Source organism: Carica papaya, chromosome 6, assembly GCF_054855325.1.
Source record: "Carica papaya isolate Zhongbai chromosome 6, ASM5485532v1, whole genome shotgun sequence".
NCBI classification, from domain to species: Eukaryota; Viridiplantae; Streptophyta; class Magnoliopsida; order Brassicales; family Caricaceae; genus Carica; species Carica papaya.
The window spans coordinates 6,516,671-6,538,976 of NC_142314.1; the positions used below are offsets into that span (position 1 = coordinate 6,516,671).

At 35.8% G+C, this 22,306-nt stretch overlaps 1 protein-coding gene across 3 annotated transcripts; it reads right to left on the bottom strand.

Moving 5' to 3' along the window:
• Positions 1-7,857: 7,857 nt before the first annotated feature.
• Positions 7,858-11,680, bottom strand: LOC110808560 (serine carboxypeptidase-like 17). 3 transcript variants are annotated; one of them, XM_088222622.1, is made up of 14 exons: positions 11,356-11,680; positions 11,082-11,218; positions 10,279-10,352; positions 9,999-10,118; positions 9,743-9,845; positions 9,506-9,543; positions 9,375-9,428; positions 9,162-9,248; positions 8,866-9,057; positions 8,702-8,773; positions 8,498-8,625; positions 8,287-8,400; positions 8,148-8,202; positions 7,858-8,058 (listed from the first exon to the last, which is right to left on the bottom strand). In XM_088222622.1, exons 1-14 carry the CDS (start codon positions 11,484-11,486, stop codon positions 7,975-7,977), a joined length of 1,389 nt encoding a protein of 462 aa, XP_088078748.1. In that variant the 5' UTR covers positions 11,487-11,680; the 3' UTR covers positions 7,858-7,974. The 3 variants fall into 3 exon arrangements, with proteins under 3 accessions (XP_088078748.1, XP_088078747.1, XP_088078749.1); XM_088222621.1 differs by having other exon boundaries at positions 9,327-9,428; positions 11,356-11,679; XM_088222623.1 differs by lacking the exons at positions 8,866-9,057; positions 9,162-9,248; positions 9,375-9,428.
• Between the last annotated feature and the right edge of the window lie 10,626 nt (positions 11,681-22,306).

The window sequence follows — 22,306 nt, forward strand, 5'->3', positions numbered from 1 at the left end:
GTTATGGAATTGAAGTCAAATTAATAATAATACAGTATTTTTTCAATTTAAAAAATATTCATAATTAATTACGGGTTACTAATGGAGACAGAACCATAAATTATTCACTGTTGATTGATTTTTACAGTTTGAATGCATGATAGTATCTAATTGATCGATTTTATAGTTTTAAATGCATCTGTTGTTTGTTTTATGTGTTTACAGTTAAATTAGGAAACTGAAAATTTAAGGTAAACAAGAAATTATGTGATTAAGTGAATGGATGAAACGACAGCCTTACTGGGTATTCTGGGAGATGGTGGACGGACCGGGTATATAGGGAACCCTACCGTGAACATTGCTTCATACCGGACGGAGTATCGATGCTTGAAAATTTGGCGCTCATACCAAACGGAGTATAAGGATGACCCGTTTCACCCTCATATCGGATGAGGTATTGAGGTTTAATAATTTGGCACTCATACCGGACGGGATATGGGGATGACCAGTTAATTGAAAATTTTAAAGGAAAAGGTTCGCACATTGTAAAGACATCCCTATGAACCCCAATGAATACCAGTAGGCTGATAAAAGAGAAAATTATTGTTCTAACCAATTGTATATGAAATCATGAGATGTGTTATGTTATTGTCTCTATAGGTTATTTTGTAAATCTCGTTACGGTAAGTAGACGGTAAGTGATTGTATTTATAAGAAACGATTTTGGCTAAATTAAGAGCTCCATTAGTTGTTTTAATTTTTCTACCAATCTTCATTTTTATGTCGGTGAGTAGCGTGATATTCTTACTGAGCTAGTGTAGCTCATTCATTTATTAATCATTTCAGATCAAGATGACTATGATCTAGAGCCCGATCTACAAGAGGGTTGCGAGTAGGATGCCAGTTTTATTTATTTTCTATTTATTTCCTTAATTTTTTGTATTTATTTTAAAAGAATCATTATTGTAGTCCTATTTGGTACTTTAAGTTATTGTGTAAAGAATGTAAATTGTAACAATTTATTTTACTTCCTCACTTTATTTATAATTTATTTCTTTTGGTATTTCCGAGGTCATTACAGTTGGTATCAGAGTTGCATCCCTCGAACCCATTCCTTACACAAAATCCTTAGGAAACACCAAAAATAATGAATTATCACTCAACTGTTCCTTATGAAATGTAGGTACAAATAGATGAGGAGAGGAAGACCCCTACTAAACCGAGCAGCCCGAGAGGGTTCGCTTAGATAGGTTGTCGACCGATTATTTGAGATGTTGGAGAGACTCATCGCTGCCCAACAGGCCCGGGAGGAAATGAAGGAGTTACCTGACCCTCCTCCGCTACCACTAAAAGGTTAAACTCATCTACTTTTATAGAGGGATCCTCTTTTGAAGAGGCCAAGTACTAGTTAGCTGAGACATAGAAGGCTTTCACGATGCTTGGGGTGATTCTCAAACAGAAAGTCATCCTTGCTACCTACATGCTGGTGGGAGAAGCAGGCCGCTGGTGGCAACCCAAGCAGGCTACCATGCCCGTTCCAGTCACTTGGGAACAGTTCTTGACGACCTTTCATGCAGAGTACCTTCCAGAGCATCTCCGACATCTGAATGAGATGGAGTTTACACATTTGGTCAAGGGGGACATGACTGTATCAGAATATACTCGCAAGTTCCTAGAGTTGGGCCAATATTCCCCTAAGAGCATGATGGATGAAGGTAGGAAGGCTAGAAGGTTCGAGTGGGGTCTTCGTCCTGAGATCAGACAGCAGTTGTATGTGCTCGAGCTCAAAACTTATTCGGCTGTTTTGGCCAAGACACAGTTAGTGGAGAGACCTTTGTACCTTCCCTCCAGCAGTAGAGAACCTCAGGCCTTCGGCTCCACACTGCAGACCAGCACCTATTGCATCTGTTCAATAGAACAAGAGACTCAAGCCGATGACTCAAGCTCCTCTTCAGGTTCCAGCAGCAGGGCGCAGTAAGACCTGTTAGCACTGTGGCAAGGATCATGGGGACCAACCTTGCTATTGCTTCAACAACACCTGCCACATATGTGGTAGCACCCAACATTATGAAAGGGAGTGCCCGAGGAACCAGAACCAGACTAGACCTCCTATCTAGGGCAGAGCTTACAACCTCACTCAGCAAGATGCAGAAACCAACCTAAACGTGGTACATGGTACATACACTATCTGTAACCATCTTGCTTATGTTTTGATTGATACTAGTGCATCACATTTATTTGTTTCACATGTTTTTTTATCAAAATTAAATGTATTACCTAAAAAACTTGATTCTGTGTTGTTTATGTCTACTCATGGAAGTAGGACACTATTGAAAGATGTTATATACAGAGCCTGTGTCATAGATATAGCAGATAAAAAATTGAGTGTGGATCTAATAAAAATTGAAACGGGAAACTTTGATGTAATTTTAGAAATAAACTGGCTAGCGGCATATCACGCCACCGTAGATTATTTTCACAAGAAAGTTGTATTTAACCTTGCTAATGAAGGGTCATTTATAAATTAATAAAATTCTTTAACATTTGTTCCCCTTATGACAATTTTCTTATTATCAAGTACTTAACCCAATTATTTTCTCTAACTAGGCAAACTCAAGAAAGAAATTTGTATTCAAGAGATTCTAGTAGTCTGAGACTTTCTAGATGTGTTCCCAGATGAACTACCTGGATTGCTACTTGACAGAGAAGTCGAACCACCATAGACCTTCAGCCAGACACTTAGCCTATTTTGGTTGCTCCTTACCGCATGAGTCGTATTGAGAAGGAAGAACTGAGGAAACAAATCACTGAATTACAGGACAGTGGATTTATCTGACATAGTGTGTCCCCTTAAAGTGCCGGAGTCATATTTACAAGAAAGGAAGATGAGACATTGAAGTTATGTATTGACTACAGAGGTTTGAACAGAGTCACGATCAAGAACAAGTACCCCATCCCCAAGATTGATGACCTCTTTGATCAGTTGCAGGGTGCCTAAGTCTTCTCAAAGATAGACTTGCGTTCAGGTTACCATCATGTAAATATCAGAGTAGAAAACATTCTCAAAATAGCCTTTCGAACCAGGTACGGACACTATGAGTTCCTGGTCATATTATTTGGAATAACCAACGCTCCAACCATCTTTATGAATTTGATGAATAGGGTTTTCAGACAATTTCTGAATCCGTTCGTCATTGTGTTCATTGATGATATCTTGGTTTATTCAAAAAGTAGAGAGGAACACACTCACCATCTGACTCAGGTTTTGCAGGTTCTCAGAGAGAAGAAGTTATATGTAAAGTTGAGTAAGTGTGAGTTCTAGCTTGAGCAGACTACCTTCCTATGACACATCATATCAAAAGATTGAGTGTTAGTGAACCCCAAAAAAGTTGAAGCAGTGCTCGGCTGGGAAAAATTGACATCAGTTAAGGAGATCCGTAACTTTCTAGAAATGATAGATTATTACCGCAAGTTTGGGGAAGGGTTTTTTAACCTAATTCCTCCTTTGATTCGGCTCATAAAAAAGAACGTCAAGTTTGAGTGGAACGAGGACTATGAAAGAAGTTTTCAAAACTAAAGAAACGGTTGACTACCGCACCTGTGTTGGCCTTGCTGAGCGGATCGGGTGGATATACAGTGTATAATGATGCCTTCTTCCTAAGGTTGGGTTGTGTTTTGATGCAGCATGGGAAGGTCATAACCTATGGGTCCAGGCAGTTGAAGAATCATGAGAAAAATTATCCCACCCATGACTTAGAACTTGTCACCATTATCCACGCCTTGAAGACTTGACACTATTACTTGTATGGAAAAACCTTTTAGATCTATACCGATCATAAGAGTTTGAAATACATATTCACTCAAAAGGATCTCAACATGCGTCAGAGAAAGTGGATAGAACTCCTCAAGGACTATGATTGCGACATCTTATATCACCTAAGTAAGGGCAACATAGTAGCCGACGCACTCAATAGGAAAAGTGCAGGTACATTAGCTCACTTGATGGTTTCAGAATACAGGCGGATAGGGGTCGCACAACAGGTACAGCTTCAAGACTTGAAGAGAGTCACATGTTTGGGCCACCTGACTATTCAATCTGAGTTAATTTAGAGAATAAAGGAAGCTCAGTCCGTCAATTCCACCCTAGTAGCGCTCAAGAAAGATACAGAATAGAAAGTTAATTCAGAATTTCGAGTCTCTGCCGATGGGTTGCTCAGATTTCAGGACATGGTGTGTGTTTCAGGTGACAGTGAGTTGAAAAGAGATATTATGATAGAGGTCCATAGCTCAAGGTTTATCATGCATCCCGGAAGCACTAAGATGTATCAAAGTATGTGACCCCGATTTTGGTGGAACGGGATGAAAAAAGATGTAGTTGACTTTGTTTCTAAGTGTTTGGTATGTCAGCAGGTTAAGGCAGAGCGTCAACGCCCAGGTGGGCTACTTCAGCCATTACTAATTTTGGAGTGGAAGTGGGAACATATCACCATGGATTTCGTGACAGGATTGCCTAGGGCACACTCAGGACATTATGCCATCTAGGTAATTGTTGACTGACTTACCAAGTCTTTCCACTTCTTGGCCATCAAGATAACCGATCCTTTGCACAAGTTAGTAAAAATGTATATTCGGGAGATAGTCAGATTACATGAAGTGCCAATGACAGTAGTGTCCGACAGGGACCCCGAGTTCACTTCTCGGTTTTGGTCTAGTTTTCAACAAGTCATGTAAACGAAACTGTCCCTTAGTATTGTATTCCACTCTCAGACCGATGGACAGTCAGAAAGGACGATCCACACACTTGAGGATATGTTTCGAGCTTGTGTTCTTGACTTCGGGGGCCATTGAGATGACCATCTACCCCTGATAGAGTTTGCCTACAACAACAACTACCAAATAAGTATTGGCATGGCTCCGTACGATGCATTGTATGGTCACCCATGTAGATTGCCGATATGTTGGAAGGTAGTGGGTGATAAAAAATTGTTTGGCCTAGATCTTGTAGAGGAGACTATAGCCAAAATAGTTAAGATCAGAAAGAACATTCAGACGGCTCAGAGCATATAGAAGAGTTATGCGAACACTCGGAGGAGAGATTTGAAATTTTTAAAAAGTGATCGGGTGTTCCTTAAGATTACTCATTTTAAGGAGAAACTAAATTCCCCAGTTTATTGTGCTATTTGAAATCTTAGACATAATTAGTACCGCCGCCTACAGACTGACACTGCCTCCAGAACTTTTTAAGCTCCATAATGTGTTTCATGTGTCCATGCTACGCAAGTACAACTCAGACCCCTCTCACGTCTTGGCCCACGAGCCTCTTTCACTCTAAGAGGATTTGTCCTACGAGAAAGTATCAGTTAGTATTGTGGACCGAAAGAGCAGATTACTCCGGAACCGAAAAATTTCCTTTATTAAGGTCTTATGACAGAATCACACACCGAGAGAGGCTACATGGGAGCTAGAATCAGACTTAAGAGCCCAATATCCCCAACTGTTTGATTGAGAGTGAGAGAGACAAATTTGATGGACCAAATTTCTTTTAACAGGGGGAGAGTTGTAATACCCAAATTAATTTTAATGTAATTTAAATTAATTTATAAATATAATTTTTTAATTTTAATTTAATGTAAAAATGAAGGAAATTTGATGGAGGATGAAGTTGAAAATAATTTTGGAAAAAAGAGGTTAAAATTTAGGTTATGGGGGTATTTTTAAAAGAAAATTCAGAAACTGGGGTTTAAAAAATAATTTTTAAAAATTGTACCACGTAAGACTCCCAGTCAGCATTCCTGACGAACTGGAGCACGCCGCGTGGCGAGGGACGCTGATGCGAAGCAACACGGGCAATCTGTGTACCCGTGATTGGACGGTCCAGATCTGTTCCCGCACGCACGGATAGCCTGGATGCATTCTCTCCCCAAACTCGATCGGACGGTCAGATTTAAACGTGATCAACGATCTAGATTCACTTCCTATTTAAATACGATCGGATGATCTAGATCAGATCGTGATGAACGGTCCAGATTCACTCTCTATTTAATCGCGATCGGACGATTCAGATCAAACGTGATTGACGGTCCAGATTAAAAGAGGACGGATATAAATAACCCTCTTCACACAAACCCTAACCCTAGCTGCCAAACCCCCCCACCGGAGAAGAAAACCCAGTTGCTGGGAAGGAAGCCGTCGCCGCGTCAGAGCCACTTCTGACCGTTAAAAGAGGTAAAAAAAATTTTATTTTCTCAGAATTCAATTTTAAACACCCCCACGACCAAATTGGAGTAAAATAACCAGCGGATTGCGTACTTCTTCCACCATTGTAATCACTATTTTCTTATCTACAGGTTGACCAAAGCAAAACACCCACCCGCAAATGTGAGCCAGCGGAGCCGCCGCACCGGAGAACCCCGCTGCCAGTGAGTTTTATTTTTTTTTGGCCGATCGAGGCCTCTTAACATATTTTTTCCTATGAATTGATACAAAATCGGCTATGTTTGGCTAAAAATAGCCGATCCGAGGCAAACTATCGCCATGGGCGGCGGTGCCGTCGCTGGAGCACAGCGGAGCCGCCGTGCCGGAATTCTGGAATTGGCCAAAAAGGGATCCTGACACTGATTTTAGATTTTTTGGGATATTTGTAGGTACTTGTAGTGCATTTTAATCCCCGAAGAAAAATTCAGGGAATTCGGGGACTGCCAGTAGGCGCAGTCAACATGTTTAGCATTTCATACATCAATTTGAGTAAGAATCCCTCATCCTATTCTATGTTATGGAATTGAAGTTAAATTAATAAAAATACGGTATTTTGTACAATTTAAAAAATATCCATAATTAATTACGGATTATTAATGGAGTAAGAAACGAAAAATTATTCACTGTTGATTGATTTTTATAGTTTGAATGCATAATAGTATCTGATTGATTGATTTTATAATTTTGAATGCATGTATTATTTGTTTTATGTGTTTACGGTTGAATTGAGAAACTAAAAATTTAAGGTAAACGAAAAATTGTGTGATTAAGTGAATGGATGAAACGACAGCCTTACTGGGTATCCTGGGAGATGGTGGACAGAGCAGGTACATAGGGAACCCTACCGTAAACGTTGCCTCATAACGGACGAGGTATCGAGGCTTGAAAATTAGCCGCTCATACCAGACGGGGTATGGGGACGATCCGTTTCACCCTCATACCGAACGAGATATTGAAGTTTAGTAATTTGGCGCTCATATCAGATAGGGTATAGAGATGGCCCATTAATTGGAAACGTTAAAGGAAAGGGTTCATGCGTTGTGGGGACATCCCTATGAACCCTCATGGATACTAATAAGCTGGTAAAAGAGAAAATTGTTGTTTCAAGCAATTGCATATGAAATCATGAGATGTGTTATGTTATTGTCTGTATAAATTGTTTTGTAAATATCGTTATGGTAAGTAAATGGTAAGTGATTTTATTTATGAGAAACGATTTTGGCTAAATTAAGAGCTCCATTAGTTGTTTTGATTTTTTTACCAACCTTTATTTCTTTGTCGGTGAGTAGTGTGATATTCTTTCGAGTTAGTGTAACTCATTCCTTTATTAACTATTTCATATCAAGAGGATCAGGATCCAGAGCCCGATCCACAAGAGGGTTACGAGTAGGATGTCTGTTTTATTTATTTTTCGTTTGTTTCCTTAATTTTTTGTATTTCCTTCAAAATGATCATTCCCGTAGTCCTATTTGGTAATTTAAGTTGTCGTGTAAGGAATGTAAACCCTAACTATTTATTTTGCTTCTGCATTTTATTTGTAATTTATTTAATTTGGTATTTCCGGATTCGTTACACAATTAATGATAAGAATCTAAAAGTACAGACTTATGTTTAACTGAAATATTGAAAACAACAATTTAAACAATTTTAAATACTGCAAAATATTTTGAGTACACGTTCCATTTGAACAATATAATATTTATTTTAGTTCAGAAATTTTGAGCTTGGAGAGTTTCCAGCCTACAAAGGATAAGACTGGATCCATCTCAGAAACATTTCATAGCATTCTCTACCGTTGCCCTCAGTAGGAGAATGGCTTCCACCCTGTATATACATAAAAATATAATTAATCACAATAAAATTTGATTTAATTCCTTGATTAAAACAATAAATCAAGATTAATCTTTTCTTACTTTAACAGTTGCATAAGTTAGATGATACCCAGAATTTGCATATGTCATTGTGTACCTATACATGCAAATAAAAGAAATTTAGTTTTAAAAAAATTTATAATATTAATGATATAATTGAGAATATTCACAACTTACTTACCCTGCAATTTGATCATCAACCACCCAAGGTCGCCAATCACTATCTATTAGTAAATTGAGATTTTTTATCCACATCTCGGTAGATAAATGCGGGACAATCAATTCGTGATCACCGCTACAAAAAAAAAAAAAAAATAATAATAATATTTATTTCGAGTCTTAAAAAAAAAATTATTAAAATTACTAATAATAAAAGATAATTAAATTTTTACCCGTAAATTAAAACTCTTAATCCTGTTTTGGTAAGATTGCGATGGTAATCAACAACGCTCTTAACATTATAATCATATGTGTTGCATTGTATGGCAAAATTGATAAGATGCCATTCTTCCACTGCTCCCTGCTCACCATTATCGCAATATGTGTGAGTATCATTATATGTATATACATGATATTCTGTTATATATGTTTCATACTTTACGAATGTGAAGAGCTTCTTGTACTCTTTTATTATTTGCCCATTCGTAAGCAAGTTGGTGTAGAAGTTTCTGCAACCATGCATCCAATAAAAAGCAAGTCAAAAAGAAGATAAGAAAATAAATTTAACACCCATAAATATATATATATATGTATAAGAGACCTTTTTTGAACAAAAGTCTTGACAAGTGAAGGTTGGTAGAGATAAGTTGTGATGATGAGATCTCGATGAAAGACTAAAATTCCAGATTAATGATTTTGGAGATTGTTTTCCATCTGAGATAAAATTGCCATCACAATATACAAACCCACAATTTGGTTTCACTACATTCTCCAAATTTAAGTCGGTTATGCACTGCAAATTCACAGTATATTTTTTTAGTTTCTAGATATATATGCATATATATATATATATATATATATATGTATGTTTGTGTATTTATGCATATATGTATATACCTTTTTAACTGGTACAAGATGTTGGAAACACAATGTATTCGAAATATCCACATCGACATAAATACCATTGCAGTTGTCTTTAGCTGACTATATAATAAATTAATTAAAATAAATATTAATTAATTAAAAATAATAATTAATTAATTATTTTTAACATTAATGAACCTGAAAGAGTTCGTCAGAAATGAACCCCATGCGATGAGAAAAAGTCACCATATTATTTCTATGTAGAAAATCATCCGTGTATGGAGATCCACCCACAAATCCCTATTCCAAGAATTAATTAATTTGATTTAATTAACTTAATCAATTAATTCTATGAATTATAACAATGTTAATCTTACCATTAATTTGATATGTGGCTCCATCCTCATTTCGTTATCTGTGAGTTGAAACTTAATTACATTAAATACATACCAACCAAAAAAACTGTATGACCCATTAGGCTTATATATACATATATAAGTGTCATTGTCTGTAGATATGGTCTATGCACACACATATATATATATATGTATGTGAATAAAATTAGAAATCTATAAATATTGAAAAAAAATTTAAAAAATAAAAATAAAACTTACCATTTAAAATATAGGTGGCAACCATTGGACCAAACATACCGCCATACGAATCACCAACAATATAAAATAAATTGGAATTAAATTCAGAGTGTTCTTGAAACCACTGCATTAGTTTAAATGTAAACAAATATTAATATTATTTGTATAAAAAATTGTGAATTAAAATAAGTTTGAAAATGTAGTAATTAAAACTAAAATTTTGTAACATAAATAATTAAATTATAAATGATAAAATAATATATTAATTTTATTTTACCTTTCTTATAAATATGTGAATTTGACTTGCAGCTTTGGAATCTGAGATGGTCAGCTCCTCCGACTTTGAATAGGAGAAACCGGTACCGACAGGTGCATCTGTGAATATAATACTTGCATTCTGCAAATAATTATTATATATTAATTATATTATAATTAATTTTTTTAGAAAAATATTAATATTTTAATTGTTTTTCAATCAAATATTATAATTTAATATTTTTTAGATAAATATTAAATTTTTATAAGTAAATGTAAATAAAATTGATATTATATTATACCTTTGTCCATGAGTGAGGGTATAAAGACAAACTTGGTACACCGTCGTTGATACCGGTGTTAAAAAACACTGGACCTACATGCAACAAAATTTTATGATTTATATCAAATTACTAATATTTTTACTATTATTATTATTATTATTAATTATAAGAAATAAAATATATATTTATTGAGTAAGACACAAGTAAAAATTTAGAATTCGAACTCCATATTAAGAAAGTAAAAATATTAACCATGTAATTAAAGATTGACTTACAAAAAAAAAAAATTAATTTAGATCAATAATTACTTATTTTCGAAAGAGTTCTTCTAAATTTATCACTTATGTAAAAGTTGTTCTACGTAATTATTTATTTAATTAAATTTGAAGTTAGTGAATAATTATTTTTAATTTAGATACATTGAATCCAATCAATTTAATTTTGACCTATAATTATTTTTGTTTTTTTATAAAATAGTAATTTTATAATAGATCAGATCTGACTTGACAAAAAGTATAACTATATTCATTGTTAATATTAAAAAAAATTATGTTTTTATTTATATAGTAAAATGATTTGATTGAATCTGATGAAAAAATTTACAAATATGATACAATCGAGAAAATAAAAAAAAATAATAATTAGAACTACTTCATGTTTAGAGTGAATTTATGTTTAAATTCGTATCAACGGAATTCAGATAAATATATATAAAAAAAAAAAAAAAAAAAAAAACTCACCCTAAATCTACACCTTGTCATTCTTACTTTGAAAAGGATGGAAATTTATACAACACAAAATAAATAGAGTAGAAGACTTACCAACTTGGTAGAAAAATGCATAAAAGCCAGAACAAAGAGGGCCTCCGCTCAGAAAAAGTAAAACGGGATCGTTTTTGGGATCGCCTTGAGATTCAACAAACAAATAGAACAGCTCCGATTCTCTCACGCTTATGTATCTGCGTGTAGTTTCATTAACTTCGACACACGTATACATATTAAAACTCACTAGTCAATTATATGTACGTATAATTAACTCACAAGTTGATGGTGGTGCAGTATATAAATATAAATATACATACATATATAATATTACCCAGATTCGAGGTTGAAAGGAAGTTGATCAGGGAAACCCGGTAGCTTCTTGATAATGTTTCTTGAGCATCCATGGTTGAACAAAAACAGCAGAAGCAGCAGGAGCAGCTGACAAGAAAATACCCACTTCATCTTTTCTATCAATTCTTATACATACACATATACATACACTTGGTTCCTGGTGCCTATAACCCTGAGCTGATTTGAGCTTTATAGATAGTTTCAATTATTTTTTGTTTTTTGAAAAGAAAAAAGAGAGAGAAGTCGACAGTTCCCTCAATGGATGGAGTTTTATTGTCAATGTATTCTTTGTATAAGTAGGTAGAGAATTCATTATTTTATGTCCAACACCATCAGTTCTTTAGAACACGTCGAGATACTGTTCCATCATTTCAAAAATTGACTTTTAAATTGCGTCTGAATTAAGAGAAGGGGAGGGAAGGAAAAGGGCAAAAAAATGCTACCAATCATTTTCTCTCAGATTAAAAAAGATCATTATGAGTTTCTGCGTGAAATGAACATTTAGGAGAGGTTAAGTTTTTTTAATTGATTTGTAACACCCCAACCCTTTCTTTTTATTTTATTTTTATTATTATAATTATTATTTATGTAATTTTTTATTGAATTTAATTTAGTTTAATTTATTTTAATAGAAATAATAATAATAAAAAAGAGTAAAAATTATTTACAGATTTAATTGAAAATAATTTTGGAGAAAATAGATAAAAATTTAGGTTATGAGAGTATTTTTGAAAGAAAATCGAAAACCGAGAGTCAAAACGTAATCTAGAATTCGGTGTCAAATCTATTAAGGACCCCTCACTCTATTTCCTATCATGGAATTGAAGTTTGAATAAATGATAATACTGTATTTTAAACAAATTAAACATATATGTATAATTAATTACGGTTGCTAATGGAGCCCGAAACGGACATATTTCTTTGTCGATTCTTGTTTGATGTGGTGTAATTTTTTTAAATTACGTTTTGACATTCGGTTTCTGATTTTCTTTTCAAAAACACCCATAAAATCTAAATTTTCACTCTTTTTTTTCAAAATTATTTTTAATTAAATCTCAAAAATAATTTTACCCATTTTTATCATTATTATTATTTTTATTTTTATTTCTATTTAATTAAATTAACTAAATTAAAACCATATATTATTACTTAAATAATCATTTATTTCATTTAAAATTTATAAAAATTTAAAATAAAATAAAAAATAATATTCATAAAAATAATAATAAAATTTTGGAGTGTTACAGTATATGTATATATACTTCTTCTATTAGTAACAGATGTAGCAGCCCCGGAAATTTAAAATAGAAATTTTAATATAAATATCAAATGCGGAAGCGAAGACAAAATTCGATTAACATCCCTTACACTAAAACCAAAAATGTGCTCACAAAATATAAAAGATTAAACTACCTAAAGGAGAAACTTGAAAGTAAAAACTACGAATGTGACTATGGAGTCTTTAGGCGTCCCCTTCGTCGTCCTCCTGCGGAACCGGCTCGGGAACGATGTCCTCTTGATCTGAAATGATTAAATAAGGAATGAGCTACACTAGCCCAGTAAGGACATCACGATATCTCACCGTCACGGAGGTAAAGGTGGGTAGAAAACACAAAAAGACCAATGGAGCATAATTTACAACAAATCCTTTTATTAATAATAAAACCTTTACCATTCACTTACCTCGGTGAAATTCATAAAACAATATACGAAAGCAATAACATCATCATCATCATGAAAACATATATATGAACTGTATAACATAATACCTATCACACTTTTCGTAATTCAATCGTTACACAACATATTTTCCTAATCCACCAGCCCACTAGTATCCATGGGGATCCGTAGGGGTCCCGCTACCCGTTAATCCTTAACATTTGAAATCATATTCTAGGGCCGTCCCCATACTCCGTCTAGTATGGGCGCCAAACCATAAACCTCATTACCCCGTCTGGTATGAGGGTGAAACGGGCCGTCCCCATACCCCGTCCGGTATGGGCGCCAAAACACATAAGATCTCCATACCCCGTCCGGTATGGGAGACCACAATCCCGGTAGGGTTCCCTACAGACCCGGTCCGTCCACTATCTCCCAGGATATCTAGTCAGGCTGAACACATTATACAATTTCCATTCACATAATCTTTCATTCTCCTTTTCCCTCAGTCAGCATTATCAATCACATACAAACAAGCAAAACGATAATTTATGCCAAACAGACAACATACAGCATCAATATCCCGGTCATTCAATCCATAATCAATAAAACAGTAAAATATGCACACGAAACTATAGAATGAAAACATCGAACCTCATGCTGCATTTAAAACTGCAAAACAGGCCAAATAACAGTTAACCAACAAACATACTAGACTCGGGCTCCATTAGCGACCTTAAGCAATTTCACACATTCGTTGATTCATGAAATACCGTTTTATCATTTATTGAACTTTAAAACCGTGATAGGAAATAGGGTGAGGGGTCCTTACACGTTTCGGGGTCCGAACACGGCTTCACAGTGCGCTTTCAGGCTGTCCCTAATTTTCCCTGAATTTTTCTCGGGGAACTGAAACGCACTACTAGTACCTGCACGTGTTCCAAAAGAAATCCCAAATTAGGCCCAGGGCCCCTTTCGGCCCAAATCGCAACTCCGGCACGGCGGCTCCGCCGTGCTCCGGCGACGGCGCCGCCGCTGGCGGCGGCGATTCGCCTCGGGTTGGCTGTTTTCGGCCGTTTCCGGCCGAATTCGGCCACACTCGCATCGGTCCCTGCGAAAAAACAACCCTAGGGCCCTCGGGGGGCCAAAAAATCACGGAAAAATGGAGCTTACCGGCGGCGGCGCTCTCGGGTGCGGTGGCTCTCTGGCGAGGTTCGTGTTTTGGTGATTCGGCTCTGGTCAACCTGTAGAGAAAAGAATGGTGATCACGGTGATATAAAAATTGCATCAAACGGAGGCCGGGAAGGGCCTCATCGGAGGCAAAAACCGAGAAGGGGCGCGGCGGTGCCGCTGGGCTTCGATCGTGTATTCCGGCCGTTTGGCCGGGATTTTGGCTCCGATTTGGCTACAGGAGGAATCAGCGTGGAAAAACGAGTCGGGAGTACGAAATTTACCTCGATCGGCGGACGGAAATTCCTCCGGTGCGGCGACGGGTGGCGGCGGCCGGCTTCTGGTTCGTCTTCTCCGGTGAGCGGCAGGCGGCTAGGGTTTGTGGTCTGGTGTGAGGGTTCTATTTATAACCCTTTGCCTTTTGATCTCAGCTGTCCATTTTGTTTAAATCTGGGCCGTCCGATCGCGCCCACGCGGATCGCCAACGTGGTCCTTTTTGGAACGACGTAGTTTTGCCACGTGGCAGGTCCCGGTTGGCCGGGACTGCTGACCGGGCCTGCTGACTTGGCTGCCGACGTGGCCCTTTTTTTTTTTTTTTTAGCCCCTTTCCAGGCGCTACAACTCTCCCCCCCATAAAGAAATTTGGTCCCCAAATTTGCCTCATTACTCTTGATCAAACAGATGAGGATATTGAGCCCTAAATTCTGATTCCAGTTCCCAAGTCGCCTCCCTGGGCGTGTGGTTCTGCCACATGACTTTTACAAATTATATTTCCCGGTTGCAGAGTATTCTGCTTTCTCGGTCCGTGATACTGACCGGTACTTCTTCATAGGACAAGTTCTCTCAGAGTGGAAGCGGTTCATGAGCCAAGACATGAGAAGGGTCCGGATTGTACTTACGTAGCATAGATACATGAAACACATTATGAACCCGGGAGAGCTCAGGAAGCAGTGCAAGTCTGTAGGCGGTGGTACCAATCTTGTCTAAGATTTCAAAGGGTCCAATATATCTGGGGTTTAATTTTCCCTCCTGCCGAACCTACTAATTCCCTTGAAGGGGGTGACTTTAAGAAACACCCGGTCGCCTTTCTCAAATGTCAGGTCTCTTCTCCGGGTATCAGCATAACTCTTCTGCCTACTCTGAGCTGTCTGGATGTTTTTCTTGATCTTAACTATCTTGGACGTGGTTTCTTCTACCAAATCCGGGCCAAACAATCTTCTATCGCCCACTTCTTCCCAACAGATCGGCGACCTGCACGGACGCCCGTATAGCGCCTCGTATGGGGCCATGCCGATGCTTGCTTGGTAACTGTTGTTGTAAGCAAACTCTATCAGGGGTAGGTGGTCGTCCCAATGGCCCCCGGAGTCAAGGACACAAGCTCGGAGCATATCCTCCAGCGTATGAATTATCATCTCTGATTGTCCATCGGTTTGGGGGTGGAAAGCAGTACTAAGAGACAGCTTTGTTCCCATAGCTTGCTGGAAACTATTCCAAAACCGGGAAGTGAATTTGGGATCCCTGTCGGATACCACTGTTACTGGAACTCCATGCAGTTTGACTACCTTCCGGATATACATTCTTGCCAACTTGTCAAAGGATCAGTCATTCTGATGGCCAGGAAGTGGGAAGACTTAGTGAGTCGGTCAACAATTACCCATATAACATCATGTCCCGATCGTGCCTTGGGTAGTCCCGATACGAAGTCCATGGTGATATGTTCCCACTTCCACTCTGGAATCGGTAAAGGCTGAAGTAACCCGCCCGGGCGTTGATGTTCTGCTTTGACCTACTGACATACCAAGCACTTAGATACAAAGTCGGCTATATCTCTCTTCATCCCATTCCACCAGAACCGAGGTCGCATAGTTTGGTACATTTTCGTACTTCCTGGATGCATGGCGAACCTTGAACTATGAGACTCTGTCATGATGTCTTTTCTTAACTCACTGTCGTCTGGGACACACACTCTGTCCCTAAAACGAATCAATCCGTCGGCGGAGATCTGAAATTCTGAGCTCACTCCCTGTTCTGCACTCTTCTTGCAGGTTACTAGGGCGGGGTCGACTGACTGGGCTTCCTTTATTCTTTGGATTAACTCGGGTTGGACTGCTAGGTGGCCCAAACATGTGACTCTCTTCAGGTCTCGCAGGCGAACCTGCTGTGTAGCCCCAATGGACCTACATTCTGAAACCATCAGATGGGCTAGGGTGCCTGCACTTTTCCTGCTGAGGGCATCGGCCACCACGTTGCCCTTACCTGGATGGTATAGGATGTCACAATCATAGTCCTTGAGGAGTTCCATCCACCTTCTCTGACGCATGTTGAGATCCTTCTGGGTGAAGATATGCTTCAAACTCTTATGATCGGTGTAGATCTGAAAGGTCTCTCCATACAAATAATGGCGCCAGGTTTTCAAGGCGTGTATGATGGCGGCAAGCTCCAAGTCATGGGTAGGATAGTTCTTCTCATGATTCTTTAGCTGTCTAGACCCATATGCTATAACATTTCCATGCTGCATTAGGACACAACCCAGGCCCAGATAGGAGGCATCACTATAAACTGTGTACCCTCCTGATCCACTCGGTAGAGCCAGCATTGGTGTAGTAGTCAGTCGCTTCTTCAACTCTGAAAAACTCCTATCGCAGTTCTCATTCAATTCAAATCTTGCATTCTTCTTTGTGAGTCGGGTTAGAGGAGCTGCTAGACTAGAGAACCCTTCGACAAACCGGCGGTAATAACCTGCCATCCCTAGGAAACTGCGAATTTCCTTAACTCTTGTCAGCCTTTCCCAACCAAGTACCGCTTCAACCTTTTCGGGGTTCACCGATACCCCTTCCTTCGATATAACATGTCCTAGGAAGGCGGTTTGTTCGAGCCAAAATCCACACTTGCTCAACTTCGCATACAACTTCTTTTCCCTGAGTACCTGTAGGACTTGGGCAAGATGACGAGCATGTTCTTCCCTACTTTTTGAGTAGACTAAGATATCATCGATGAACACGATGACAAATTGGTCCAGGAATTCTCTGAAGATTCTGTTCATTAGATCCATAAAGATGGCCGGGGCGTTGGTTAGCCCAAACGGCATAACCAGGAACTCATAGTGTCCGTACCTGGTTCGGAATGCCGTCTTGGGGATGTCTTCGGCTCTCACTTTTACCTGACGGTAACCTGATCGTAGATCTATTTTGGAAAAGACCTGTGCACCCTGCAACTGATCGTAGATCTATTTTTTTTATTTTTTTTTTTTTCCAGCCCCTTTCCGGGCGCTACAACAGATGTTGTAAACACAATGTATTCGAAATATATATAAAATTGTAATTGTTTTTGACATACTATAATATATATATATATTAAATTAATTAAAAAAGTAATAAATTAATTATTTTTAATGTCACTAAACTTGAAAGAATTCGTAAGAAATAATCCTCGTGCGATGAGAAAAAGTCACCATATTATTTCTATGAAGAAAATAATATGTAAGGAGATCCACCCACAATTCACTATTCCAAGAATTAATTAATTAATTAATTAATTTTATGAACAATAATATGTATGTGTGTGTGTATACATGTATGAGTAGAAATTAATCTTACTGTTAATTTGATTTGTGGCTCCATCCCCAGTTCAACTTATCTGTAAGTTGAACTTAATTACATACATATGGAAGAAAGGCTTATATACACATATATAAGTGCCACTGTTTATAATCCAATCCCTATAGATAAAACCAGATTGAAACGGGTGACTAATTAATTAATCACCACCAATTAACCATGGCAAATCATTTTCATCGAGTTGAGTTGAGGTCCCAAGTTTTATATTTTTTATTCGCTGTAGACCACTCCTATAGTCCCATGAGTCGCCATTTTTGTTCGCCTGCTCCATCACTAACAATGTCAATCTGCTAGTTCAATTAATTTTGACATTCTCTTCTTGCAGCATCTCATATTCTCTTCTTCTTCTCTTTTTGCGCACCTCAGAATGATCTAGAGAGAAATAGGCTAGTGAGACTAATGAGAAAATTTAATTTTTTATATTATGATTCTTGTAAAAAAAATTTCTAAGTACATAATTATTTATAAATATTATTATAACTACTATAATTAATTATAACCACTAACAAATATAATAAATCTAATTTATGATTTATAACTACTACTATATGTAGAGATTCTAATTTATTAAGTTTAACTACTAACAAACTAATTAATTATATTTTAATTTACAAATTAATTTTTAATATTCCCTCTTAATTTACAAATCTCCTTTTCAATCCAAGATTAGCGTGTAGCATTTTGAAAAACTTTAAAGTTGAGCGGTTTAGTAAAAATATCCGCCACTTGATCTTCATTCTTTACGTGCTTGAGCTCCACTTCCTTTTTTAGCAATACAATCTCTAATAAAATAATATCTTGCATTTATGTGTTTGTTTCATTCATGGAATACCTAGTTCTTGGCTAGTGTTTGTGCAGACTTATTGTCAACAAATGTTTTAATAGTTTCGTCTTGTGTAATGAAGTTTTTTCAATAATCTTCTAAGTCATATGACATGACAAACACAAGATATTGTTGCCACATATTCAGATTCACAAGTTGATATTATAACAAGGGCTTACTTTTTAAAACTCTATGTAATTGCACAATTACCCATAAAGAATACAAAATCAATTGTACTTTTTCCATTATCAACATCTCCAGCGAAATTACTATAACAAAATCTCATAAGAGTGAAATTATTAGAATATGAATAAAATAACCCAAATCAATAATACATTTAAGGTAACGTAGAACTCTTTTACTAACATTCATGTGGGAGGTAGTAGGAACTTCCACAAAACGACTAATTAGTCCAACGCAAAAAGAATATCAGGTCTTGTAAATGTCAAATATCTCAAACTTCCCATAAGACTTTTAAAGAGAGTGGAATCTACTTTTTTTTCCATTATCAAACTTTGATAACTTGACTCCACATTCCATAGGCGTAGTCACAGGAATGCAATTAAACATTTTAAATTTTTATAAGACTTTTCTTACATAATCTTCTTGAGAAATAAAAATACTATCTTCCATTTGTTTCACCTCAAGACCCAAATAATAAGACATGAGTCCAATATCAGTCATTTCAAATTCAAGTAACATGTTGTTTTTGAATTCTTCAAACAAACTTAGGTTGTTACTTATGAAGATGAGATCTTTTACATATAAATACACAAATAGAATATCACTATTAAGATGATACTTCACATAAAGAGCATATTCATGAAAGCAACTAACAAATTCATTATCTTCAAAATACTTGTTTATACAGCTATTCCATGCTTTTGATGCTTAATTTAACCCATACAAAGCTTTCTTCAATTTCAACACTTTATCTTCATGTCATTCAATCACAAAACCCAATGGTTATTCTACATAAACCTCTTCATTAAGATAGCATTGAGAAATGCTGATTTTACATCAAGTTAAAATTTTTTTCACTTCATTTAAGCTAAAATAGCTAAGAGTAAGCGAATAGTCTCCATGCGAGCAACTGGTGCAAAAATCTCATCATAATCAATCCCATATTTTTGCTTGTATCATTTAGCCATAAGTCTTATCTTGTACATTTTCACATTTTCTTGAGAATCTTTTTTAGCTTTATAGACCCATTTGATACCAATAGCTTTATGTCCCTTAAGAAGAGTGGATAGCTCCCATGTGTTGTTATTTTCTATGGATTTGATCTCTTCCTCCATGGCTTGTCTCCATCTTGCATCTTTGATGGCTTCATTAAAATTCATTAGTTCATTGTCAAGAAAAAGACAAAATAAATCATTTATATCAAAATTACTGATATCCTCAATTTCATCATAAATATCTTGAATGGTTTTCAACTTTCATGGCATTTCACTTGAACTTTCTTGAGAAATGAGTGATGTAACATGAGTTGGAGAATGAGGTGGAGTTGCCTTTTGCAAAAAGGTACCATGATCTCTTGGTTTTTCTCTTCAAAGTATGGAAAGGAATCATAAGCATTTTCTTCTTTTTTCTCTCATTTCTAAGTCGTTTTTTCATTAAATTTAACATCTCTACTTACCATGATATTATCATTACTTGGATTATACAATTTATAGCATTTTGAGTTTGCATTATATCCAATAAAAATATGTTTGACACTTCGATCATTGAGCTTAGATCTCTCTTGTTGTGGAACATGAGCATATGAAATACTTCTAAAAACTCACAAATGGTTGATATTAGGTTTCATTCCGCTCCATACTTCTTAGGGAGTCATGTCTTTCAAACTTGATGTTGGAGATCTATTAAATAAATACATTGCACAAAAAATTGCTTAAGCCCAAAATTCCTTGGGCATGTTTTTTGCTTTCAACATGTTTCTAGCCATATTAAGAATAATTATGTTCTTTTTTTCTGCAACTCTATTTTGTTATGGTGATCTTGGAACCGTTAAAGAGTAACAAATTCCATTAGATTCACAGAAATTATGGAATTATTTGGAAGTAAATTCACTTCCTCTATCTGTTCTCAAAGACTTTATTTCACAACCATAATCTTTTTCTATAAGAGTTTTGAAAATTTTAAAAGTAACAAAAACATATGATTTTTGCTTTAAAAAATATATCTCTGTCTTCCTACTAAAATCATCAATAAATAGTAAAAAATATTTGTTTTTACCAAATGAGAATGGATTGATTGGCCCATACACATCGGCATGCACAAGTTGAAGTAGTTTGGTTGCTCTTGTAGTAGTTTCTTTTGGGAAACTCCTTCTTGAATGCTTTCCAAGTAGACATGTTTCACATAATTGATTAGGATGGTTGATTAATGGCATCCCTTTCACCATTTTATCTTCTCCCATCGCCTCGAGTGCGCCAAAGTCCAAATGGCCAAATCTTATATCCCAACACCATACTTTATCTTCCACATTAGCCTTCAAACATCTTCAAAATCTCCCAAGCTTCCTTTGTGTTGGTAGCATCGGCCATCTTTAGAAATATAGATTCATCTAAACTTTGATGGATGAGTGCAAGAGTTTGTTGATCCTTCTTTTTTGTTCTTGCAAAAGCATCCTTCTCATTTTGAGTTAATGATCCTTTATCTTTGAGTAGAGTAAAACATCTTTCTACAATATCTCACATATCTTGTGAGTCAAGTATGAATTTCATACAAAAACACCAATTCTCATAGTTTTCTTTTGTAAGATAAGGAAATTGGAAAGAAAATAGATTATTGCTAATTATCTTTAGAATTTTAATAAGAAACCAAGCTTTGATACCATTTTGTCGGTGATAGGAGGAAGAAGTAGAGAAACTAATGAGAAGACTCAAGTTTTTATATTGTGATTTTTGCAAAAAAAATTTCAAGTACATGTCTATTTATAAACACTATTATAACTATAAGATTAATTATAACTACTAATAAATATAATAAATCTAATTTATGATCCATAATTACCACTAAATTAAAAGGTATATAAAAACTCTAATTTATGCGGTTCAACTATTAACAAACTAATTAATTATATTTTAATTTGTAAATTAATTTTTAACATTCACAGCTGGGCTTTCGAACTCCTTTTGGTGTGAAGTCTGTCTGGAACAAAGAAAATACCCACTTCATCTCTTATATGAATTCTTATGCATACACAAATACATACACTTGGTTACTGTTGCCTAGAAAAATCGCAAAATTGAAGTATGCACCAAATCCAACAAGAACAAATACTACAAGAACTAAACTTATGTTTTAATCTAAAAAGAATTATACTTCAAATTAATCTAATGACAAAAAGATTATATTAAGCAAGATTTAGAGATTAATTATGCCTACGTTTATATCCATTTCATATCTGAAACAGAAAAAAAAAATTTGTTTGCCACTATTTATCATACTGGTAAAATCTTCTACATGTAATTTTTAACTTTAAAAGAAATTTATAAAATATTTAAAAATTTAATTAGAATAGCATAAGCATTAATGAAAATAAATACATTTAAAATAATATTTAAACATAATATATTCAACAATAAATATAAAATAACATCACAAATATATACATTGATTAATTATTAATTAAAATTTGATTAATTTAAGTAAAA

Coding starts and splice junctions, on each gene's coding strand:
- LOC110808560 (XM_088222621.1), bottom strand. CDS start 11,486: ATGAAGTGGGTATTTTCTTGTCAGCTGCTCCTGCTGCTTCTGCTGTTT. Junction 9,429..9,505: donor AGCCACATATCAAATTAATG/GTAAGATTAACA, acceptor TTCTTGGAATAG/GGATTTGTGGGTGGATCTCC. Junction 8,774..8,865: donor AAGACTTTTGTTCAAAAAAG/GTCTCTTATACA, acceptor GCATGGTTGCAG/AAACTTCTACACCAACTTGC.